Consider the following 27107-nt stretch of genomic DNA (forward strand, 5'->3'; position numbering starts at 1 on the left):
ATTTTCAACATCAAAAACAACGGTTGTTACAGTTGGTACATAAATCCACTGTAGTCACGACAAGTCGCTTGCTGCGTTCTGTAGCTTCGATAGATTACAGTTACAACAACTTATTTTACTGTATTCCTTTTAGCTTACTGTCTCACGGTCAAAAGCTTGTGTGCTCCACACCTTTCTGTATCCTTCCGTGTCTTAACAACAACTAACAACTAACGTGCGTGATAGACATGAAACTGCATAACTGTGGGATGATGTCACAGAACAACTCATGAAATGATGTCACAATACAAATTATGAGTATGATACTTAATGCTTAATGCTTAACTAATAAGCTGAAATAAGATAAACATAACAACAAATCACAAGAATGAAATATGGCCCTTACAACATCTACCAAATGTATAGTACTTCCTCTTGCTTAATTGTAATTGTTATAGCCTAATCTGATAATGGTATGATTGTCATTAGTTAGGCTATTGATAACAGGCATTAAGGCGATTAAAGATTCTAATCTTTAGGTTTTATTACGTTAGTATGTTTTCATCATCTCATTTTATATCAACTGATCTGCTATATGGAGTTAATTATGTGCCAAAATTAAACAAACACAATCTGCTTTGCAAAGAAAAAAAATCGACTTTCTCACAAATGCAACGTTTTGCAATCAAACACAATCTGCTTTGCAAAGAAAAAAAAAATCGACCCAACGTATTTTCTCACGAATGCGCCAACCTATTTTCTCACACATGCGCCAACCTATTTTTTTCACAAAATGCAATGGAGCAACTTTCTCATGTAAACAGCAGATGGCGCTATCTTTCAATTTACTCTATTCTCCCGAGACCTCAAACAACGTGTTTATATGGTTTACCCTTATGTCCCAGAGGAATATGAGCGGAGAACAGTTTTGAGGTGTCTATTATATATCCAGACAGCCAGACACATAATAATTCACTATCTTTAGGATAGAGCCCTGTAGGGGAATACAGATCAAACCACAGTTGCATTTTAATGAACTATTGAAGGCTGAAAGAACTCCCATTGGCTTTTTATATCCATAACGGACATGATGCATCAAAATCTTTTATAATTAGTGATCATATCTACATTTAAATAACCTGTGTCTGTAGTACAATCCTACATTGTAGACAGCTGTTTCTGCGCGAGGTGTAGATACAGTAAGATGCAAGAATCATTGTATTGGACAGCATGAAATTTATGAAACTTTTTACAAGCAGGTTTGTAATAGAATTCTGTCTGTAATTCAGTATGTTTACTGTTCATTTAAAGGTTTTTTTTTCCCCCTTACAACTTTGTTAAAGATTATTTAAATGTAGATATGATCACTAATTATAAAAGATTTTGATGCATCATGTCGCATATGTCCGTTATGGATATAAAAAGCTAATTGCAGTTCTTTTTTCTTTGCAAAGCAGATTGTGTTTGTTTGTTAAATTTTGGCACATAATTAATTCCATACCGCTACCCCTTTACACATTTTTTTTAACCTGACTTAACCTGTCTTTATTAAAAACTAGAGGTTACCCCCCGCTCCTCCCACATTCAGCGTTTCAGCAGCTATGAGCTTGGCCTAAACGTACCTGTTTTAACCATGAGGTTTACCTGTGGAAATGATGCTGTGTAGATGTTGCCCGCAGCTCCGCTAGCCTGCATGAGGTTTATACCATGGACGATGCTGCTGTTTGTTCAGCAGGACTATGACATTAACGTTTTTTTTCCTTTTCAGTTGTGTCAAGCTGCTTTGCGACAATGCTGGCCTATTCTGGATTTTTCAGCAGGCATGCAGGTCTTCCATCAGTTATGCTGGTTCACCAGCTAAACCAGCACCAGACCAACATTAATAAGCAAGACCAGCGTTGGTGGTAAAGTTTTATCAGCTTAGACATGCTGGTCTTCCATCAGTTATGCTGGTTCACCTTCTTCTGTGCTGGTGCTGGTCAGCATCAGACCAGCACTAACCAGTATTAACCAGCATAGACCAGCATGTAAATCGATTTTTCAGCAGGGCTATACAAACAAAGTTAAATTAAATAATCAACTGTGACACTTCATAGTATGACAAGAAAGCTGATGATGCTGTCTACTGTTACATTTCGCCAAGAAGCCTGTGACAGAACTACCTAGGGAAACACACAAACAAAATTTGTTTTATATAGGTTTACTATAAGCTAAAGTTATAAACTTTTATAGTTTTTTTATACTAATGCGACATCTACCAAGAGCAGTTTTTGATGCTTGCATATAGAGATTTTTATTATAGAAATCAGATTTCTTTGTGTGAGTGTAAACACAAGAAGACTTTTTAAAGTATTAATATCGCTCTCATACAACTAACTTTACTTTTGCTTGATATCGGATCAAAATTAAAACTAGTAGTTCATTCATTTTCTAGTGGGTAGCGATAAACTGCATGGGATTTTGTTGAGGCGGAATGTTTTATCAATTTATCTGGCAACCCTTGAGCAGGAAGAGGAAGTTTAAGATAGAGCCGACTGTAACAGCCTCCCCTGACGACTAATGACCGTAGCTTAGCGTTTCGGCTTGTTTTGATAATAGACTTGGAGCTATTACTTGTTTATATTTCATACACAGAAGACGAATATGGGAGATTTGCACGACGAGTCAACGGTTCCTGTCTTCGAAAAACACCCGCTGGAACTTGGGGTTGAAGATGTTTATGACATTTCATACATCATTGGCAAAGACTTATTAAAACTAAACAAAGATGGTCAGGAAGTCTCAGATTTACAATTCAAAATTGTCCGAGTTTTGGAAATGTTTGAAATATTGGTAAGCAAGCATAACCTGTCGCTGGAAGAGCTGAGAATGGAGCGGGACAGCCTGAGAGGGGAACTGGATCGAGTTGTTGCGGGTTCGCAGGAAAACGGTGACAGTGTAAGTGTTCTTTGACCTCATTGTCGAGTTCCTGATTCAAAATATACTGTATGTTGATTAACAACAGTATTAGTACTAATGCTAAGTAACCTAAGCTTTGCAAACTACACCTACGTGAACTAAACGGTCGCGCAACTCCTGACACACCGGCCACCTGAAGCAGAGTGAGAGAAAACTTAACAGCTCTAACCCGAATCATTCAAAAACTCCCGTCTTCGCACTGTCGTCCTGACTACTAACATTCTGTTAACACTTGTAACTGTGCCGCCACTTCACGCCATTAAGAATCCTGGACATTAAATCGTTAAATAAACTGTTGGTTGGGTCTCTAAGCAGATTGAGCTGTAGTAGCTGTAGCAAATGATAATTGTCTTTAATGGTGCTTAGATTAAATTTAATAGTTCTTGAGTGTCCATAAAGGGTTCTAAAATAAAGTCCCTAGAGCGTCCCTAAAGGATTCTTTTTTTCTAAAAACAGTCATTAAGTGATTAAAACTAATAATTTAACATACGTTAGATGTGATGATTTGCTGCTTCTCTTGCCCTACTCTACTCTACAATATTCCTCTTTTGGAGAATTCAATAATTTTAAATAAGTACAGTTAAATTGTTACCAGATATGAATGGGCTAAATGATCTAAGATTCAATTATGCCGCTTGGAACAGATAACTGGGACTGACAAGCTGGTAATAGATTTGAAGGACCCAAATCGTCCACGATTCACAATGCAGGAGTTAAAGGAGGTTCTGCAGGAGAGGAACCAGCTTAAAACACAGCTACTGGTGGCCCAAGAAGAGCTGCAACTTTATAAAAGGTATGACACTATCCCATGATAAGTTTCTTATATCAAAGTCCAAACATCCAAAATGGGTAATTTTAAAATCTCCACTTTTTTGACTATTTTTAAATACTCACTTTTTTTATGCGTTCTTTAACGCAAAGACACACTGTCACAGAATATCAGACTAGCAGGTGGCAGTATAATCTTAACTGTAAAGCCTTGTTTTATTGTTCATGAATAAATATCATGCTCTGATGTCAAACATGAGATATTTTGTAAACAAATAATGCCCCCATATAAAAATGTTAATAATCTTGATATGTCAGACATACACACAATAATTAAATTGCATACAAAATCGAAAGTACTTAAATGATTGTGAGCAAGATGGCTTGACCAGGGGGAAATTCACTGTACATGTTTGATTAGAAAAACAAAGAATTAAATAATAAGCAGGTCAAGTTTGGTCAAAATTTTCGCAGGCAATGTATAATCCTTTTATAAACAAGTTATACTACAGTATATATAAATAACCTTCCCTATGAAATCTAACATGTTTAATATTATCAGTAAATAAATCATACCATATTCAACATTCACTGAATTATATTCACCCATGTAAATGTAGAAACTGAAACCTTTAATTTTCTTGTTTTATAAATGAGTTTTAAAATATTCTTTACAATTTCATAACACATGGCCTTTGCCAAGCCACATTTAAATTTCTAGTCTTGTGAACACATTTCTCTCTCTATCTCCTTCTCTCCATATAGTGCTTTTAAGTAATTGCACTTTCCTGATAATTTTGTATTGATTTAAATGATTGATATAATCAAACAAATTTCAATATCAATATGAAGAGTGAAATTCAAAAAAAGATAAGGATAAAAATGTAATTAATATGTATCATTCCGGGAGGGATACAACTCTATTTCTAAGGCTTTGAGACTCCAGCGAACCACGGCATTATCCACATATGGAGAAAACTTAAAAAAGTTGTAAACCTTCCCAGGAGTGGGCGGCCTACTAAAATTACTCTAAGAGCACAAAGACAGCTCATTCAGGAGCTCATAAAAGAATCCAGAGCAGCATTTAAGAACTGCAGGCCTCACTTGCATCAGTTTAGGTCCGTATTTATGATTCAACAATAAGAATGACTTGGCGGGAGGGTTCTGCTTTATAGGTGTTAAATGTAGTTTGAAATATTTTTGTAGCAAGCACACAACAGATTCTTCTGATGAAAAAAGTGCCTATACAGCCATTTGTTATTATGGTCTTTGCCACTGTTTTTATTTGTATTTTTCTTTAATTTAATCTTTAGTTGCATAACGCTGCCAGATTATTACCATCATTCTCATTGTAAGCATGCACTAGATGTAGTTTCTTGTCTTGTTCACTTTTAAAGGCATAGGGCTCAACAGGGTGTTAGGGTGGGTAGTTGTTATCTCACTCTGGTTTCCTGGAACATCCAGGGGATTGGGTCATAATATTAAGAGGAGCGAGGTGTTAAATTTCCTTCCAGATGACAAGAAATCAAACATTATAATTAGAGGAAATGGACTTTATTTGTGTTTTGTCTATTACTCAGAATGGTATGTCATTCCACAAAAGAGAGTACAGTGAAACCTCGGATTGCGAGTAATGCGGTTTGCAAGTGTTCCACAAGGGAGCAAAGATTTTTACTAACTTTTGACTTGGAAAACGAACAAGCCTTGGTTTATGAGTACCAAGTATTATGTATCACGCATGTGGTTCTTGGTTTGACGTCGAGCGTCACATGATCACAACTGAGCCAACGGTTTTCTCTCTCTTGCGCTGCGGAATGGTGGGTAATCGTCACCCCTGCTGGGTCTTAGTGCACGTCTCTTACTGGTATAATCAACATCTGTGCAAGCGTGTACTGTTTACTATAACACTATGACCTCGTGTGTGCGTAAAATATTTTTTTGGTTTTGTGTCTGTATGCGTGTGTGTACACCATGTTCCAAATTATTATGCAAATAATATCTTTTCCTGATTTTCATAATTAGTCATTGCAAATGCCATTTAGTATAATTTTCAAGTCATCAACCATTAGGGCATAATTTGAATTTTATTGAACAAACCTTCTAATGATAATATTTATTTTAAAAATGAAAAACTAAAAATGCACTGTTCCAAATTATTATGCACAACAGAGTTAAAACATTTTATAGGTTGTAAAGAACTGAAAATGGGCTTTTGTTGAACTTGCAGCTTTGGGAGGTCATATTTACTGAAATCAAAAGCTATTTTAATCAAAAACATCCTAACAGGCCATGTTACATCTTAACATAGGACCTCTTCTTTGATATCACCTTCACAATTCTTGCATCGATTGAACTTTTGAGTTTTTGGACAGTTTCTGTTTTAATTTCTTGCAGGATGTCATAATAGCCTCCCAGAGCAGCTGTTTTGATGCGAACCATCTCCCACCTTCACAGATCTTTTGCTTGAGGATGCTCCAAAGGTTTTAAATGGGGTTAAGGTCAGGGGAGGATGGTGGCCACACCATGAGTTTCTCAACTTTTATTCCCATAGCAGCCAATGACACAGCGGTATTCTTTGCAGCATGAGATGGTGCATTGTCATGCATGAAGATGATTTTGCTATGGAGGGCACGGTTCTTCTTTTTGTACCATGGAAGAAAGTGGTCAGTCAATATACTTTGCAGAGGTCATTTTCACTCCCACTCACACTCACATTTCTTCATTGTTTAAAAACTTGTCTTCAGGTGGGGGTCACGTGGCTCTGGCAAGGATGGCTGGTTGATTGTTTTGCTCCGACAACCCGCACACAAAAAAAGTTATAATACCCCTGTAAAGTTAATTAACTCCGATCGAAATTAATAATTTAAGTATGTCCAAACATCCTGCCCCAAAACAGTGTGACATTTTTACTAGAGCTCGTAAAGCAGGCGCGGAAAAACTGAAAGTTCAGGCTGTTCCTGACTCGGCTGTCACGGCGGATACAGTACATCAGATGTGTTAGCTGAATTGAAATCACTGAGAACGCAGCTTGGAACTAAATTGGACGGTATTGAAAAACGATTAACTGAAGTATCATCGTCGGTCAAGACATTAGAGAACAACCTGAAAGAAATTGGGAATGTGGTAACGATATACTTTATATGATCAAAAAATTACTTTGATGAATGTCTATGCTCCCAATACAAATACCCCCAAATTTATGAGCAATATTGTTACTTTATTCAATCAGTACTGTACTTCCTTAGTGCTTTTTGCAGGGGACTTCAGTTGTTGCTTGGATGCACATTTGGATAGGTCTATATTCTCAATGTGTAACCATAACTCGTCTAAAGCCCTTAAACTAGCCTCCAGTAAAGTAGGCTTAGTTGATATATAGAGAGATTTAAATCCTGGGACCAGAGATTATATATTTTACTCAACAAGACATAATACATATTCCCGCATAGATATGTTTCTTTTGCCTCAAGAATATATTTCCTTTGTAAATGCATGTACTATCGGATCAATACTTGTATCAGATCATGCACCAGTTTATCTTAATCTCTCCATAGGTCAAGGCTCACCTCAACATAAACACTGGAGGTTTAATTCCTTATTACTTAATAATAATGATGCATGTAACAATATTAAAGAATGGTTCAATTATTGTATAACTGACAATGCTGCCTCGGATGTTTCACCAGCTGTTATGTGGGATGCTGCAAAGTCATTTATCAGAGGGAACCTAATATCCTATACTTTTGCCAGAAAAAGGGCAACAAAGCAGCGCATAATAGAGCTAATGTCAGAACTCTCCAAACAGTTTCATAAACAGCATCCTTCAGAAGATAATCTTAAAAAAATACATGATATTAGAAACCAATTAAATATTATACAGACTGAACAAACTAAGAAATTGCTATCTTTTACGAAGCAGAAGTATTTTGAATTTGGGAATAAACCTAGTAGATTATTAGCTCATCAGTTGAAGAAGGAACGTGCGGAACATACAATTAAAGCAATTCGTAACTCCAATGGTCAGTTGACATATGACACGAAATTGATCAATCAAGCATTCACTGAATTTTATAATGAGCTTTATAATTCTGCGAATCCCTCTAATTCAAATATACAAATATTTTTGGACTCCATAACTTTACCATCATTGGGGGAGGAGGGGAGGGCATATTTGGATGCATTGCCTACTTCATTAGAAGTACAAGAAGCTAATCAGATCCTTGGTGTCAGGGAAAACACCTTGGTTAGATGGATTCCCTCCTGAATTTTATAAAGCATTTTGGCCTCAAATCGAACCCCTTTTTATGCCAATGGTAAATGATTTCTTTGGGAAAGGGAATCTCCCTGTAACAATGAAGACTGCTATTATAACTCTAATTCATAAAAAGGATAAAGATGCAACAGAGTGCTTGTCATATCGCTCTATTTCGTTACTTCCAGTTGATCTTAAAATTATATTTAAGCTTCTTGCCAGCAGGCTGGAAAAAAAATTCTCCCCTGCTTAATTTACCCAGATCAAACGGGTTTTGTTAAAGCTAGATATGGTTCAGATAATATTCTTGAATATAATCAATCACTCGAAATTGAATAACTTACAAACATTAATAGTATCCCTTGATGCCGAAAAGGCATTTGATAGAATAGAATGGAAATTTTTATTTGTGGCACTAAAAAAAAATCGATATGAGTGATAAATTTATATCGCTAATCAAAAACTTATATAGTAAGCCCTTAGCAAAAATCTATACTAATAACTTTGTCTCAAGAAAAAGTATTAAGAAGAGGTGGTCGACAGGGCTGTCCTCTTTCCCTGTTACTATTTAATCTAGCAATTGATCCACTCGCTGAAGTTATACGGGTAGGGATGATATGTACAGGGGTATATATTACAAATATTGTTCATAAGATATCTCTGTATGCAGATGATATTTTATTATATTTAACTAAACCTGACCAATCTATCCCTGCAACACTTAGTATTATTAATGAATTTGGCAAGATATCAGGCTACAAAACTAAAGTCTAATGCCTGCTTATTATCTTCCCCAATTACTGGAAATCTTTACAATATATCACCCTTCATTTGGAATCAGACGGGTTTTAAATATTTGGGTGTGATGATATCTCCTAATCTTGAGGATCTGTTTAGCAATAATTATCTTCCGTTAAAAAAATAATAAAGGATGATTTAGAATATTGGTCATTGTTGCCCTTATCTCATCTGGGAAGAATCAATGTGATTAAAGTGAATGTACTGCCATGTTATAATTACTTATTTCAGTCTCTAACATACTATTTAAATAAATCATTTTTCAAAACCTTAAATAAGCAAATTAGCACTTTTATTTGGAATAACCATCCACCAAGGATTGCTCTTAAAACTTGAAAAGAAAGAAAATGGAGGTTTATGGCTCCCAGATTTTCAATTATATTATTGGGCAGCGCAAACAAAAAATATTATAAGTTGGTTACACCCTCGAGAAAATGCACGGTGGACTGATATTGAGAAACAAGCCATTTATCCAGTATCATTAACATCACTACCTAAAATTTCTATCTTGTCACCTTTGTCCTATAATCCAGATTTATCACCCTATATAGGAAGGACATTATTCATTAAGTGGAAGAATCAAGGCAAGTTCTTAAAGAGGGCACACTTAAATCTTTTTCTGAATTAAAAAACGAATTTGATATTGACAATAAAGATTTTTACAAGTACTTACAACTTAGACACCTAATAAATGATTTCCTTGCAAAGGGTCATATCTCATTGGAATTATCTATATTAGAAAAAAAAAAATTTAACAATGTGTTTATTGTTTTTAATTATACAGAACAGGTAACATAGAAACACATTTCCATTTCGTCACAATTATTTCCCACCCCAACAAAAGAACATCACTCTCTTCTCCCCTATAGATATATACAGAATTATCTTACACGAGACAATTTAAATGCAAAACAAATATTGCAAGGTATCCAAAAGCCAAATATACATTACTGTACTTTACACATAAAAGTTACCTTTTCCAAAAAAAAATTTAAATAAAAAATTATACATAGTTACACCTCTTGTAATAAATGACCAAAATGATTGTTGTTAATGTAGTACTTAAACAGCTTCCATATTTCTTCATATACATCCATTTTGTTTTTAATAAAATGTTACTTTTTCCATGACCATGACTGTGCCATGGCATTAATCCAAGTTCCAATAGATGGCGGATCAGGCCTTTTCCAGCTAAGAGCTATTGTTCTTTTAGCTTATAATATAGCATAGTCTATGAATTTGCACTGTTGAAGATTTAGTTTAAGGTTCTTTGGATATAAATGTAACAACATCATTCTTGCCTCTAAGGGAATATAAAGGGTACAATTATCTTTGTAATATTAATCACTTCCAATCAAAAGTCTCTAATAATGTTACATTCCCAAACACAATGCACAAATGAACCCTGAGCCTCTCTGCATTTGAAACAAGTATCAGGAATATTTTTATTAAACATATTTAGTTTGACAGGAGTTATATAAGTCTGCATCAACCAGTTATATTGAAGTAGTTTTAAGCTAACGCTCCCTAACTGTTTCTGAGAATTTTTACAAACTTGTCTCCATTCATCCTCTGATATATATTCTCGTTCAATCCCGTCTTCCATAATTCAAGTTTCGGTATTGATGATTCAGTAGACCCTGATACAAGCCAGTTGTAAAAAACTGATATTAATCCTTTATTATTGCATTTCTTAGTAATTAATTCCTCCAAAGAAGAAAGTACTGGCAAGTTTAGTGCTTGGTTCTGCCTAGAAAGAACAAAGCTCCTTATCTGTAAATATTTAAAGAAATGTTTTCTTGGAATATTATACTTAGTAAATATCTGCTCAAATGACATCAACGTTCCCTCCTCAAAAAGATCACTAATTTTGCTTAATCCCTTTTCAACCCACAACCGGAATCCTGAGTCCTTCGTGCCTGGTTTGAATAATGTGTTGCCCCAAATGGGACTATACTGGGATAAAGAGTCAGCTATTTTCATGTACTCATACCATACTCCAATCATATTACACACTATGGGATGCTTGGTGACTGTTTTTAGTTGTTTATTCTTATCTGAATATATATATACAAGTTTAAAGGTAACACAAAACCACATGACTCCATATCCACCCAGGATGGTTTATTTCCAGAGGAAAAATAAAACATTATTGTTTTTATTAATTATTATTAATTGTGCAGCTAAATAGTACCAGTACAGGTTGGGACATCTTAACCCTCCAGTGTCAAATGGAAGATAGAGAAGAGAGAGACGAACTCGAGGGCATTTCTTGTGCCAAAGAAATTTCCTAAATAATGAATTAATCTTTGAGAACATTCCAGCTAGTGGCGCCAAGGGGATATTTTGGAATAAATACATGAATTTAGGCAAAATATTCATCTTCAGTATATTTATTCTTCCTATCAATGAAATTGGTAAAGATAACCATCTCTCCAGATCTTTAAATGTTGGTTCTATTATAACATTATAATTTGTAGAAATTATATTTTCTAATTGGGGAACAATTTTGATACCCAGATATGTAAAGCTGGATGATATTTTCAAGGTAAATAAATGTGATGTATTTGGACAGCTATCTTTATTCAGCAGCATTAACGATGATTTTGATGTGTTCACTTTATAGCCTGATATATTTCCGAATTGATCGATCAGGTCTAAAAGTGCTGGAAGAGAGGCGTTTAATTGTTTTAGGAATAACACTACATCATCAGCGAATAAAGCTATTTTATGTTCCTTGCCACCTATTTTAATCTCTTGTATGTGGTTATTCGCTCTTACGGCTATTGCTAGCGGTTCTATAGCCAAAATGAATAAAAGTGGGGACAATGGTGAGCCTTGAGGGTAACCTCTTGTAATATTAAAGGGCTCAGAAATCATCTCATTGGTTAAAACTTCCGCTGCTGGGTTGGCATGTAATAATTTGATCCAATGTAAAAATGATTTTCCAAATCCGAATTTTACGAGAACGTCAAAGAGATGAGCCCATTCAATCCTATTAAAAGCCTTCTCCTTTTCCTCTTTTTGGCTATGCAAAATATTTAAAACACGTCTTACGTTGTGAAATCCCTGTCTATTCTTAATGAACTCGTTCTGGTCATCATCCACAATGCCCGGGAGTACAGTCTCTAGCCTTTTTGCCAAGATTTTACATATTATTTTGGTATCTGTGTTTATCAGACTAATAGGTCGCATATTTCCACACTTTGTATTTGGTTTTCGTGGTTTTGGTAAAAGAATGATCAAAGCCTCTCTCATAGACTTAGGAAGACAGACATTATTATAACATTCTATATACATATCATAGAGTGGCTTAACCATTTTATCACTGAAATATTTATATAGGTCGATGGGCAGGCCATCAGGTCCTGCTGTTTTACCACCTTTTAATGTCTTTATAGCCTCCATAATTTCAACTGTCGTAATCTCACCATCTAATTTAATTTTAAGTTCGTCAGATATTTTAGGTATGTTAAGATTATCAAGAAACACGGAGTGAGCATCAGTTGTGGCCTTACATTCAGAGCAATATAGTTTTTCGTAGAAGTTTCTAAACGCTTTATTAATTTCCAACGGGTCTACAGTCATATTTCTATTTTCATCTTCAATACTGGTAATTGCTCTCTCTAATTCCTGTTGGTTTATACGCCAAGCAAGAAGTCTACCTGGTTTTTCTCCCTGATCATAAAATTGCTGCTTTAATCTTAAAAAATTAGCTGCTGTTTTTACATTATATTGGGTTCTTAACAATAGCAATTCTTTTAAAACATCATCAGTATTATGGCCTGCTTGTAAACTTTTTTCCTCGAGTAAGCGAATTTTTGTTTCAAGTGTTTTATATTTTTCCTGTTTCTCTTTTGTCTTCCTACTCGTATAGCTTATAATTTGTCCTCGTATAAAGGCCTTAAAGGCTTCTCATCTGATTGTAGCTGATGTTTGGGTAGTGTTATGTTCAAAATAGTAATCAATTTGATCCTCTAAGAATTCAAGAAATCTTTTGTCTTGCATCCAGTGTATTTAAAATCTCCATTTAGTACGATTATAAGAAAACTTTGGTTCAACGTATGTCAAAGATACAAGAGCATGGTCTGAAATAAGAATACTACTATATTGACAGTTTCTGATACATGAAATTAGTTCAGCTGAAATCAGAAAGTAATCTATTCTTGAGTATCCTTTAGAAGTACTCGACCAACATGAATATTCCCTTTTTATTGGGTTTTGAGCCCTCCAAATATCCACTAAGTTAAGTTCCTTTATAAAATATTGTAAAGCTTTTCTAGACCTTACATGGGTATGATCCTTACCAGACGACCGGTCCTTATTGGGCTGCAAAACACAATTGAAATCACCTGCCATAATGTGTTTTCCGGGTATTGTGGAGATTCTCAAAAATAAATCATTATAAAAATCTGCGTTATCATCATTAGGTCCATATACATTAATCAGATCAATCCGAGTTGATTGAATGTTTCCCTGTACAATCAAAAATCTACCTTTGGGGTCTTTAGTTATTTTATCAATGCGCAAAGGGTTAGACTTATGTATCACAGTTATAACTCCTCTGGAATTCGAACAGTAAGCTGAAGACAATACCTGACCCGGCCATCTACGCTTAATTTTAACTATCTCATGATCTAACGTGTGTTTCTTGCAGGAACACAATTTTGGTAAAGGAGAAAACTAAATAAAATATATCTTTAAACAGTACTTATTTAACACTTTATATTAGTATTCTAAGAGACTCAAGTCTGTAAGTAGTACGATGTCACGTTTCCAGCAAATTTAGGCCCTACATACCTCTTAGTTTCCAGCAGCCTCATCTGACAAGATTTTAATTTCAATAAAAGTTTTCATCAAGTCACACTTAATTTAGTCATCCTCAGTCACTGGCTCCAGTTTCTTGATGTACTTATTCACGTCCGTTGGTGTATTGAAGACGACAGTACGGTCATCGTTGGTCAACAGGAGCCGTGCGGGGTATATTATCCGGTGCTTATCCAGACCGAGTTCCCGTAACCGCTTCCTCACTCCGTCGTAACTCCTCTGTCGCTTATACACCTCCGTTGGCAGGTCAGGAAGAAATCCTATTTTGTTGTTTTTGGTACATCACCTCTTCCTGTATCCGCGCAGCTTTCAAGATATTTTCTCTGTCCTTGTAGTTTAAGCACTTGATGATGATAGTTCTCGGGTACGTAGTGGAACTTTGGCTCGCTGTTATCCGGTGCGCTTCCTCCAAAACCAGCGGCGTTATCTTCAGAGTATCCGCTATCCATTTTTCCATAAAGGAGCAGGTATCATTACCTTCTACTTTACTTGGGTATGCCCAGTACACGCAAGTTATTGCGTCTACTCCTCCCTTCTAAGTCTTAGACTTTGTTATTGAAGTTTTCTGTCTTGTTTTTAAGTTTTTCGATAGTTACTTTCAGGTTTTGTATCTCGTCTTCTGCCGTAGATATTCGACTTTCGGCCTCCATGATACGCCCGCTACAGTCTTTCACGTCCTTTTGGACAGTTCTTATTTCCGTCAGTACACCGTCAATTTTTGTGTTAAAGTCTTGTTTGAATGAGGTTATGGCAAGCATGAGGTCCTTTGTTGATGGATTTTCCATGTTTATGACTTGTTCAGCGTCTGCGGACACGCCAGCGTGTGCCTGCTCCGTTGAGCATGGCTCCCCTTCAGCTAGCTCCTGATCTGCATCTTCGCAGCTCTACATCGTTTTCTTCTTCTTAGTCGCTTTTTTTGGCATGTTTAAAGTAGTTTACTCTAGTGCTTACAATTTTGTCTCTTTATATGACCTCTCTCTGGAATATTATGCAGGATTTATTGAAAAGCAATTAAGCACGAGGAAAACGCGTCTGCTCACCTTGCCGCCATAACCGGAAGTCAATTAGAAAACATTTTAGAGAATACAGTAAGGTTGGAGGGAAAGATATCTGAGATATATGTAGTTTTAAGAGATCAAGCGGATTCATCATTAACCATCATTGTAATTTTGATGATGATCAGTGGGATGTTGTATGCAAATGTCTTTTTCTCATTTTCTAGTAACAAAATAAATGAAAAAAAATTATAAATTTATACAAAAAATATACTTGCCCCCGGTTCGCCTTAGTAAGATATATTCTGGTGCATCGTCTTATGCAATAGATGTAAGAAGCATAAGGGCACCATTATGCGTATTTTTTGGAACTGTGAAAAACTGAGAGAGTTTTGGGACACTGTATATGAGTTTTCTGTGATGGTTCTGGGAAAGAAATATTACAAAGCTCCTTTAATATATCTTTTTGGGGTGGACTTGAATGAAGTATCAGACCCTTTATTTATCAAAAGGGTAGGTTTGATTTCTTATGTATCTGCATTTGTCTGAATATTTAACACACAGTTTAAAAAACAAAACATACATCTTCTTAGAGACCTGGAATATATATTTTTGGATCCTTTATGTAAAAAAAAAAAAAAAACTTGTCTTCATGTATGCCAGTGCCCACTGCAACCGTTTCTGCTTATGAGCATTGATTAGGGGTGGCCGAATAGTAAGTTTATGCACAACTGCAAGCCTTTAACAGATCCTACACCTTGAGGTTGGCGGGACTCCAGAGGCACCAGCAGCTTCAAATACCTGTTTGCTGCTTTCTAATGGCATTTCAGCAGCTGCTCTCTTAATCCGATGAATTTGTCTTGCAGAAACCTTACTCATTCTGTCTCTATCTGCACGAACCTGTCTGTGCTCTGAATCAGCCACAAATGTCTTCACAGTACGATGATCACGCTTAAGTTTTCATAAAATATCTAATGTTTTTATACCTTGTCCAAGGCATTGCAATATTTGACGCTTTTCGGCAGCAGAGAGATCCTTTTTTTTCCCCATATTGCTTGAAACCTGTGGCCTGCTTAATAATGGGGAACAACCTTCTTCAGTACTTTTCCTTTAATTGGGCTTATCTGGCAAACTAATTATCACACGTGTCTGAGATTCATTTCAGTGATCCAAAGAGCCCTGAGACACAATACCATCCATGAGTTCAATTTAAAAACTAAACATTTAATGTTTATGACACTTAAATCCAATTCGCATAATAATTTGGAACGCGGTGTAAAGCAACAGCGAGTCTCATTAGACAGGTGAAAAATCCATTTTCTCTCTCTGCTCAAGACTGTCATTGGACACTGTGTCTCCCCCGCCCCCACCACACACACACACAGACCCCTCCTACTTTCACCTTTAGAGACGCACACACTCTTTATCTCTGCTCTACACAGAAACACTGCTCTGTCGTTATTCTTTTCAAAGGAAAATGTAGGTTAATTTGTTTTATTTTTACTTTAAAGCAGTGATTTGTAAGTGTCGCTCAATCGACTGTCATTAGAGAGATTTCTTGTTTATTTTTCAGATAAAACAGTGTTTGTGTTGTGTGCGCGCGCGTGTGTGTGCAAAGAGTGGAGAAAGGGTTACTGTAAGACAAGAAGGGGTGGGGAGCTTACTTTAGATTCACACACACATACACACCGCCTGCGTGCACAAACGGAAACACTTATCTGTCGGGATTTATTTTTACTTTTTTTTAAGATAAACTGCAGGATAATTTGATAGATTTATACTTTATATTGTGTGTTAATTATTTTTATGTATTTGATTTTTTTTTGGGGGCTGTGGAACGAATAATTTGAGTTTTCATTATTTCTTATGGGAAAATTAAATTTAGTTTGAGTCTTTCGAAATATGAGCCAGCTTCCGGAATGAATTATGCTTGTAATCCGAGGTTCTATTGTACCTAAAACACTGTATGAGGCCTGTCTCTTAGTGAAAAAAGAGAAAGAAGATAACCCTGCCAGTTATAGTCCAATTGCTCTTTAAATGTTGAGAAAAAAGTTATTACAAAATTGCTGGCGCACAGATTAAGTAAACATCTCCCATCTATTATTCACTCTGATCAGATTGGGTTTATCCCTGGAAGTTTTTTTTTTTATGTTAGATGACTTCTTAATATATGCAGATCATGGCGAGACTATTCAAGCAGCTATGATATCCTTAGATGCGCAGAAGGATTTAGATCAAATAGAATGACCATGCAGTATATGCTCGAATCGTTGCAGCTTTTTGGCGTTGGTGAATTATTCATCTCTTGCGTAAAAATCATTTATAACAGTCTATTGTGCTTGATTTTAACCAATGGTGACAAGTCCCCCTACATTGTTTGGTTCCTACTGCATGGAGCTTCTTGCTTTAAAAATCAAAGGTCACTCTATTTTCGAAGGCCTAACAGTGGGAGCCAGTGAAACATTCATTAGCCTATATTAAGTTCAAGTTCTAGTAGGCTTTATTGTCACTTCAACCATATACAGTTAGTACACAGTAAAATGAAACAACGTTCCTCCAGGACCAAGGTGTACTTGCAACATAAATTTACAACGTAAATTACCAGAAAAACTTAACTAGCTAACTAAGAGGCCTAGTTAGCTGGCTGGCAGAGACAAGACAGGACAGATTGACCTAACATAAATGAACAAAAACTAACTAGCTAAGGAACATAAATTAACAAAAACTAACTAGCTAAGAAAGACTATCTACAGGTTTTACAGACAACATAAAGTGCACGTGTAAATGTGCAAATAAGAGCAACAACAAAGTGACAGTGCGACAAACACGACATAACATAACAGAATAATATGGTGTTGAGGTAGTGGGGAAACAGTAAACATTCCTTAACACAGCAGCAAGAATTAAGTAATTAGTGCAATATATGCTGATGTACTGTTATATCTGCAAAATGTAGAAAAATTTTCCTATTTTGTTGGAATTGATTAATTTATGTAATAGATTGTCAGGTAACACCATCAATTGTACCACAAGTGATTTCATGCTACTGTTTGGAACCTATAGTCCAGATTTCCTCAACCATATATCATTTAGAATAGTCAGCAATCCAATCACTTACGTAGGCTTAAAAAGTCCTAAAAACACCAAATTAATATTTAAACTAAATTGAGTTTATATCAAGGTTAAAGCACAATATAGAATGCTGGGAAATTATCCCTTCATCTATGAATGGCCGTATCAACTCTATTTAAATAATGGCCCTTCCCAAATTTCTTTCTGTGTAAAAATTTACCTTTCTTACATCTGCATTTTTCAAAACCTTGGATGCAGTTATTCTTTCTTTTAACCTTCTTCTTATGTTAGCTTTCTGTTACCATCTCTTATGTTAACGGGTCAGTTTTGACCCGTGTCTTTAAATCAGCCGTAAAATACCTTCAAAACAATTATCATTCAATTTGTGTCTTACCTCTTGGTTACCTTGTTAGGCTTCCCTATCCATGAAAAGTCCCCTTTTGACAGCTTACCTCTTTGCAAAAAAAATAAAATAAATAAATAAATTGTAAAATTAACCTCAAGAGAATTATAATTTATACATAAATTATTATTTACTAATTAATTATTATATAAATAATTTACTTATAAAATAATAAGAAGTTACCAGATTATTACTGAGGGGTATTAAAACACATCTCTTTTGTATATACTAAAGTATTGTGCAAAAGTCTTAGGCACCATGTTGTATCATATTTCCAATTTTGTTATATATGTTTAACATCTCTGTTTATCATGTATGCATAATTATGTACAAAATCATTTAGTATTTCCATATATAACTTAGCAATAACATAGCCATAAAGATGGGTTGTGGCTGGGTCTTCCAACATGACAATGAGCCAAAGCACAAAGCCAGGAAAACCATGGAGTGGCTTCGTAAGAAGCTTATGGACTATTTAAAAGCAAAATAACTGGTCTTTGAGGGCCAGAAATCTGGCTAATTTACAAATAAATTGTTTAAAAAAATCATACAATGTGATTTCCGGATTTTTCTTTTTAGATTCTGTCTCACACGGTGGAAATGCACCTATGCTGAAAATTAAAATACAGTGGAACCTCGGATTACGAGTAACGCGGTTTACGAGTGTTCCGCAAGATGAGCAAAGATTTTTAATAAAATTTAACTTGAAAAACGAGCATTGTCTTGGTTTACGGGCGCCAAGTATCATGTTTCACACATGCGATTCTTGTTTTGACGCCGAGCGTCACGTGGTCGCAACTGAGCCAGCGGTTTTTCTCTCTCTTGCGCTGTGGAATCATCTCCCCTGCTGCGTCTTAGTGCTCGTCTCATACTGGTATAATCAACATCTGTGCACGCGTGTACTGTTTACTATAACACTGTGACCACGTGTGTGTGTAAAACATATTTTATTTTGTGTTCGGAAGCGCGTGTGTACAGCGCGTGTACTGTTTCTTATAACACACGTGTGCGCGCGCGAGTAAGGCAAAAGAAATTCTCAATACAGAGGTAAAAATATATTTTCTTCCTTACCGTGTGTGTGCGCGCGCGCAATTAGACACTGTGCCGGCTGTGTGTGTGTGTGTGTGTGTGTGTGTGTGTGTGTGTGAAACCCCAATTCACAAAAATTGGGCGCACAGAAATGAAGGCAAGAGACACACACATGCGCGCACAGAAATGAAGGCAAGAGACACACACTCTGCTCTCTGAAGAAACTCTGTTGCGAAACTTTTCAGAGGTAAGGTGTTTGTTTGTTTTACTTTAAAGCAGTGATTGTTAGTTTGCGCTCACACGAGTGTCAATAGCCGTGTTTATTGCTTTTTTTTTTTTTTTAGATAAAACAGTCTAGCGGAGAGAGATGTTGATTTATGACCTCTGTTTACAGAAGTGTAGTCCAGTGCGGGAGATTCATTGTGGGTAATGCACACGACCATGAATTAACGGGCTGTTACGCTGTCGCGAGCAACATTAAAAAAAAAAGCGGAGAATGTTTAATAATTTAGAAGAGAACAACAGACTTTCCGTTAATGTGTGTGTTTAAACGAGAGGAGAAAGTTTTAATGTGTAAGATGAGGAGGGGGAGACAGGAGGGGCTAAAAGCAAGAGTCTCCACTAACTCCAGCCTCATACACGCACGCACACACATACACAGTGCCTGCGTGCACAAAGGGAAATGCTTATCTGCTGGGATTTATTTTTTTCCTTTTTTTTTAAAAGGTAAAGGGCAGGTTAATTTGTTTTATTTTTACTTAATATTTTGGATTAATTATTTTTATGTATTTATTTTTTGGGCTGTAGAACAAATAATTTAAGTTTCCATTATTTCTCATGGGAAAATTAAATTTGGTTTACAAGTGTTTTGGAATACGAGCCCACTTCCGGAACGAATTATGCTCGTAACCCGAGGTTCCATGTAAAATAAAATAAATAGGTTTTTAACCTAGACTTAAACACTGAGACTGTGTTTAAGTCCCGATCACTATTTGGAAGGCTATTGCATAACTTTGGGGCTTTGTAAGAAAAAGCTCTGCCCCCTGCTGTAGTTTTCATAATATGCGGTACTGACAAGCAGCCTGCATCCTTTGATCGAAGTAGGCGTAGCGGATTGTAAGACTCTAGCAGTTTACTTAGATACTTTGCTTTGATTTTGTTTTGAAATGCAAGGTTTCACTGTAAATATTTACACATACATGCACGTACATGCCAGAAAACTATTTTCACTCAACAACCAAAACTTCTGGCTGTATAAAACACTTTTTAAATAAAACAAAGTCAGATAACTATAGTCAATGACAATTGTTTTAAATCAAACAGAGGAAAAAAATATGGAATCACATAAATCTGAGGAAAATTATATGAAATCACCAAATAAAAACACTACTATCTCTGGCTTTTCTAATAGCTTAAATTCTCTGAGGCATGGATTTAACTAATGACAAACAGTATACGGTGGAACCTCGGATTACGAGCATAATTCATTCTGGAAGTGGGCTCGTATTCCAAAATTTAATTTAATGGAAACTTAAATTATTCGTTCTACAGCCCAAAAAATTAATATAAAAAAATAACTTATACAAAATATTAAGTAAAAATAATGCTGTGTATGTGTGTGCGTGTGTGTGTTAGGCCAGAGTAAGTGGATACTCTTGCTTTCAGCCCCTTCTGTCTCCCTCTCTCGTTTAAACACACTCGCACACACATTAACGGAAAGACTGTTGTTCTCCTCTAAAGTATTAAAGCTTCTCCGCTTTTTTATGTTGCTCGCAACAGTGTAACAGCCCGTTAATTCATTTTGTTTTCTGCATTGTCAGGTTATAGTACAAACTTTTGGGTGGATCCTGCACTTAAATCCAACTTAAAAAACTACTGAGGAACAAAACTCAGGCTCGTGTGAGCGAAACTAACAGAATCACTGTTTAACTGCGCGCACACACACACACACACACACCGCGATGAGGAAGAAAATATATTTTTAATCTCTGTATTGAGAATTTCTTTTGCTTTACTCGCACGCACACACGTGTTATAAGAAACAGTACACGCGCTGTACACACTGCTTTGGAACACAAAATAAAATATGTTTTACACACACACGTGGTCACAGTGTTCTAGTTAACAGTACACACGTGCACGGATGTTGATTATAACAGTAAGAGACGAGCACTTAGACCCAGCAGGGAAGACAATTCCGCAGCGCAAGAGAGAGAAAAACCTTTGGCTCCGTTGTGATCACGTGACGCTCGGCGTCAAAACAAGAAGCGCATGTGTGAAACATGATATTCGGTGCTCATAAACCAAGACAATGCTCGTTTTTCAAGTCAAAATTTAAAAAAAAAATCTTTGCTCATCTTGCGGAACACTCGTAAACCGTGTTACTCGTAATCCGAGGTTCCACTGTACTTCATCAATCTGTCTCCAGCTTTGTCTTATTGCAGTTGCCAGATCAGCTTTGCAAGTTGGAGTCTTGTTGTGGACCATTTTCTTTAATGTCCACCACAGATTGTCAATTGGGTTAGGGTCCGGACTATTTGCAGGCCATGCCATTGACATTATATGTCTTTCCTGTAGGAATGTTTTTACAAATTTTGCCCTATGGCACGATGCATTATCATCCTGAAAAATTATGCTACCATCACCAAACATCCTTTCAATTGATGGAATAAGAAAAGTGTCCAAAATCTCAACATAAACTTGTGCATTTATAGAAGATGTAATGACTTGTCATCCCTCTCATACCTTTACCTGACATACATCCCCATATCATTAATGATTTCTTCAGGCAGTTGTCTTTATAAATTTCACTGGAACGGCGCCAAACAAAAGTAATATACTATTATAATTTGAATTACAGCTTTTGTTTGAGCGCTAAAGTGTGATAGACATTAACAGTGGAAGATTTAAAAATGTTCTGAAAAGTGGACATAGATATCACACTTAGACAATATGAAACAACAGTGGTAGTGTCTGTTAAAGGCCATTTAAAAAAAATGCAGCTTCTTGTCCAAGGTTAAAGCTGGTGAAAAAAAAAAAAAAAGTGGTATTGTGACCCTACAGTCCAGTAGTCATATTGAGGACTGCACGTTTTCCTTCGTTTTTCTCAAAGATTCCACTCGCAGCCTGAGTAAATCTGTAGATTACATGCATAGCTAGTTTTTGCATCACAGGTTGCCCAGATTTTCATGCCATATTTGCCTGACTTACTTGGCATTTATTGCTGGAAGAGGCATTTTCCATGGAAAGGTCTGAATTGACTTTGTTGTCTGGAAAATATTTCTGCCTGTCTACACGTTTCAGAGACTGAGTGGCCGCATTGCTGGATCTGTAGACTCCAGCTAGAAGAGGAATACCAATATAAGCATCCAGGTATTCCTCATTCAATGTCCTTCCACATGTTGCCATGGACTTTTTTTTCCTTCAGGGTTTGTCATAGCAATGATGACTTTCAGTGACAATGGCTTGATCAAATCAAAACATGTCTGTCAGGTTTTTGGAGGACGGGAGACCTGGTGTGGTGGGCTTTCAGATCGCTAAAGACCTGTTTTTCTCAGCGCGTCTTGCATACCTTCTTGCAGAGAAATGCTCCTTGGGATCACAAGGTTTGCTGCGACGAGAATAAGTGACATCCGACCTCCTGTGAAAAGGACTTTTGGAGAATTCAAATTTTATTTGTCACATACAGAGTCATACACAGTAAGCATTTCACTTAGCATTTTCAGCAGTCTCGCGATGCTTCTCTGTTTCATCTTGATTAACATGCAGTGTCCTTTACGCACCTTACGCCGTGTGCTCAATGTGTGAGTGCAAGAATAGCCGGCACTAAGTAGTCTGTTGTCACAGCACCCTCGCTGAGCTTCGAGCTTGCACCTGCTGGCGAGTACAGGGCGTGTCGTCATGAGAGGGCGTCTGTGTTTCCGTGTTGTGCGCCAGATCTGTGGACCACAGAAAAGGAGAAATCATGTATAGAAAGGAACAACAGGGGTTGGTGTTCTTAGCTTTTGTCAATCACTGTAGAGACGCATAATGTGTTATCAGTGTGAAGTGCCGTCCTTTAAGATAATATCTAAGCTCCTCTACTTCCCCCTCAATAGCAAGAGCCTCCTGTTCCTTTGTAGCATAGTTACGTTCAGCTGATGATAGCTTCCACTTGCTTGAAGGAGCAAGTGTTCTTCTTCATCGACCTCCTGAAAAAGGACTCCCCCAAGACCAATGTCCGAAGCGTTGGTGTAAAGTTTTTCTAAAGTTACGTAGTAGGAGAGGCGAGTTGCTCGGTCTGTCCGCTGTGCTTCTGTAAGCTTTTCTGGTGCCAGGAGAGACTCAGTCAAAAACACACACACACACACACACACACACACACACACACACACACACACACACACACACGTTGTCTGTCAGAAAGGTCTCTGTTTTTTACCAGCAAAAGATGGGGCTTGTATATGTTTGACCAAACGCCTGTGCCATAGACATATGTTGCTACAAATAACATGAGCCATTGTAAATGTCCTGGTGAGATCCTGAAGAATCAAAGGAGAGGAAGATAGAGAGGTGTCCGTCCAGAGACAAATACACAAGATGTTGGCTCGAGTTAGGGGGAGAGGGAGAATGAGACAGAGGGGAAGAGAGAGAGAGGGGGAGAGAGAGACATAAAGAGAGAATCGGAAGGTGAGCGTGGGAGCGTTCACACCTTAAAGAGCAGATCCAAGAGGAGACAGAAAGATAGCAGCAGAAAAGATTTAACACGTTAATATCAGATCTATGAGGAAGAGAGCAAGAGAGTAAAAATTACTCCTTTATATATAAAATAATTCTAACAGTTGGTCTGGATGAATAGGCGGTCAAAGTCAGGGTTTTGAAGGACAGGAGATCTGTGCTGAAGACCTGTTTTTTTCAGCGCGTTTGGAATATCTTCTCCAAAAGTCCTTTTCCACAGGAGGTTGGAGAGGGGTGCTGCCTGAGGGAGGAAGAAAGGCACAAATTGATGGTAGTAGTTAGCTATCCCTAGAAAAGCTTTTACCAGTTTTTTGTGTTGTTGGGTACAGCCTCTACTTTCTGGTTGTCTGGTTACAAACAAAAGAGATGGTTTATGTCTGGTTACAAACAAAAGAGATGGTTGTTGACTTAAGGAAGACATGGAGTGACTACTCTATGCTGAACATCAACGGCTCCTCTGTGAAGATCACCAACAGCACCTTTTGTGGGGCGATTCACGTATGGTCAGGGATGACATCAGGAGAGGGCGTATAGGAGGGACGGACAGAAGAGTGCGTATAGGAGCGGTGTGGAAGGTTTTGTGACCTGGTGAAGGTCAAATTAGCTCCAGCTGACACCTCTAAGAACATTATGAGTTGTCAGATTGGGTCCACACTACTATCAGTCCCCATTGAGGTGGTAAGGATGTATAAATATCTAGGCTTACTATTGAACGACAACCTGGACTGGTCATCAAACACAGAACATCTTTACCAAAAAAAGTCAGAGTCAGATGTTCTTGCTGAGGAAACTGGGCTCTTTACCATTTGCAAAATCTCATATAGATGTTCAGTCAGTGGTGGTCAGTATTCTCTTTTATGGTGTACAGTCATGGCCAAAAGTTTTGAGAATGACACAAATATTAGTTTTCACAAAGTTTGCTGCTAAACTGCTTTTGGATCTTTGTTTCAGTTGTTTCTGTGATGTACTGAAATATAATTACAAGCACTTCATACGTTTCAAAGGCTTTATCGACAATTACATGACATTTATGCAAAGAGTCAGTATTTTCAGTGTTGGCCCTTCTTTTTCAGGACCTCTGCAATTCGACTGGGCATGCTCTCAATCAATGGCGTTATATTCCTGCCACAATTCTGAGCACCTGGTTTGACATTTTGAGAGCAGACAAAGCACTCTACAGTAGGTGGACAACCAGAATGCCTATTACCGTCGCGCTCACCGCCGTCGGAAAACGGCAGCAGCCAAAATGAATCAGTTGCATTTTAAAGTAATTCGTAAAATGACCGCCAGGTGGCGCAAAGTGACATTTTTTACTCTACGCAGTTTAAAATATAATCAAGTCAATAAAAAAGTCTTAACAATATGTTGTATGGAATACTACAGTGATTGTAATTTCCACATCTGAGAACTTTATACAACAAAATTTAAAAATCTGAACCAGATATATTGATATTTATTGTATAATAATGAGTCAAAAAAACAAACATTGGTTAAATGTTGTTTTGACAGACGATCAAGTTCACTAGCTGATAATTTTATTTGTACAAAGAATGAACTGTTATATCTGTTTGTATCTGTTTATTGTTATGTTAAAAAATTAATTTAAAAATACATCAAACTTTAAATATAGAAATAACTGGTAAAATAGACTTTCAGAATAAAACATTACAATAACTCAAAAAAGACGCATTAAAAATGCTGTGTTGTTTCTGTAAACAAATTGTTGGGTGGTTTATGCTGGGTCAAAATTCTGGGTTATTTCGGGTACTTTAAACACATTGTTGTGTTGCTCATGTTGGGTCAGATGTAGTGAGTCATTTATAAATGAACACCTGGTTGGGTTATTTTGACCCAACAACTGGTTTATTCTTTATTCTCTGGTTTCTCTAAACGTCAGCCTGCACAATGTTTGAAATATTACTGTTAGGAGCAATAGTATATTTGGGCGCACGCCCATCATAGACACACGCCGTGACATATCGTGATCCATGTCTTTAACTTTGTAATCTAATCAGCGCTCAGCTGCAGGCATAAAGTTAAAAAAAATGCGTTGGGGGAAAAACTGCAAGGAGACTCACCCTGACCATTTTAATAATTCACGTATACACAGAGTTTCGGTTCATTTTCTGACACACTAAACGTGGGCCATTGTTGTTTATCTCCTCCTCTCGCACGCATAAAGTTTTCCCGAGCACGGAGGAATTTTGTTGTAATATTTAATAATATCTATGCCGTTTAATCAGGGGCTCTTATTTCTATTTGTCCTGGGATGTTAGTGATACTGTGTGTGCTTAACAATGGCAGGCAACGTTCAAATGCAAATTATTCACCCTCCCCAGGTGTAAATCAGCTGTTCTCACCTATACATTCAGATAAATGAAATGTACCCCTCCCCACTTTAAGACCTGGATTTTGAAGACCTGCAGTGATTCAGGCCTCTTTTTAAATTTCTGCAAATTTTATCTTCTGGATTTTAGATTCTAAAATTGACATTATTACTGTTTTACTGGAATAGAAGAAATTGAGATTTTCTTTATCATAACATAAATTGTATTGGTTGTAATCACTCTATACACAATCATTTTCGTCATTGTCAGCGCACCTAAATAAAATTTAGAGTCTTATACAGACTATGTAGCTTATATAGTTTTACTATATAGTTTTTGCACATTAATCTGACAATGTTTTAATTTTATGGTCGTTTATTTTCATTTATTTCAGTTAATAAATCTACTACAAATTTAAAGAACACAAAGTATAAGATGACACAAGACCCTACACGTGTAGCTTTTACATTTACATTTAGGCATTTGGCAGACGCTTTTATCCAGAGCGACTTACATTTTGATCTCATTACACATTTGAGCAGTTGAGGGTTAAGGGCCTTGCTTAAGAGCCCAACAGCGGCAACTTGGGGGTTGTGGGGTTTGAACCTGGGATCTTCTGACCCGTAGTCCAATGCCTTAACCACTGAGCTACCCCTGGCCCCTGGCTTTTCTAATTACACATAAAAATCTCTTTTTAATTTGTGCAAATTTTATCTTCTGGATTCTAGATTCTAAAATTGACATTATTACTGTTTTACTGGAATAGAAAAATGAAGATTTTCTTATCAGAACATAAATTGTATTGGTTGTAATCACTCTACACACAATAATATTCTTTGGTATTTTTTATAAAATATTGAAAGTTAATATTTTATAGAAAATGAAAATAACAAAAAAAATTCATTTGTATTTCCCATCTCTAAAATAGCATAAAAATCACAGGTTGTGTATAGAGTGTTTAAAAACAATACAAGGCATGTTATGAT

General features: G+C 36.6%; 1 protein-coding gene across 1 annotated transcript in view; it reads left to right on the plus strand.

The window, feature by feature from the left end:
• The first annotated feature begins 2493 nt into the window (after positions 1 to 2493).
• rilpl2 (Rab interacting lysosomal protein-like 2) overlaps positions 2494 to 27107 on the plus strand; it is a 62740-nt gene continuing 38126 nt past the window's right edge. Inside the window, exons 1-2 of the mRNA XM_053480399.1 lie at positions 2494 to 2916; positions 3582 to 3730. Coding sequence (XP_053336374.1) covers positions 2623 to 2916; positions 3582 to 3730 — 443 coding nt within the window. The 5' untranslated portion in view covers positions 2494 to 2622. The remainder of the gene's footprint in view (positions 2917 to 3581; positions 3731 to 27107) is intronic.

The sequence above is a fragment of the Clarias gariepinus genome, chromosome 21 (genome assembly GCF_024256425.1).
Source record: "Clarias gariepinus isolate MV-2021 ecotype Netherlands chromosome 21, CGAR_prim_01v2, whole genome shotgun sequence".
In the NCBI taxonomy this organism is placed as follows: Eukaryota; Metazoa; Chordata; class Actinopteri; order Siluriformes; family Clariidae; genus Clarias; species Clarias gariepinus.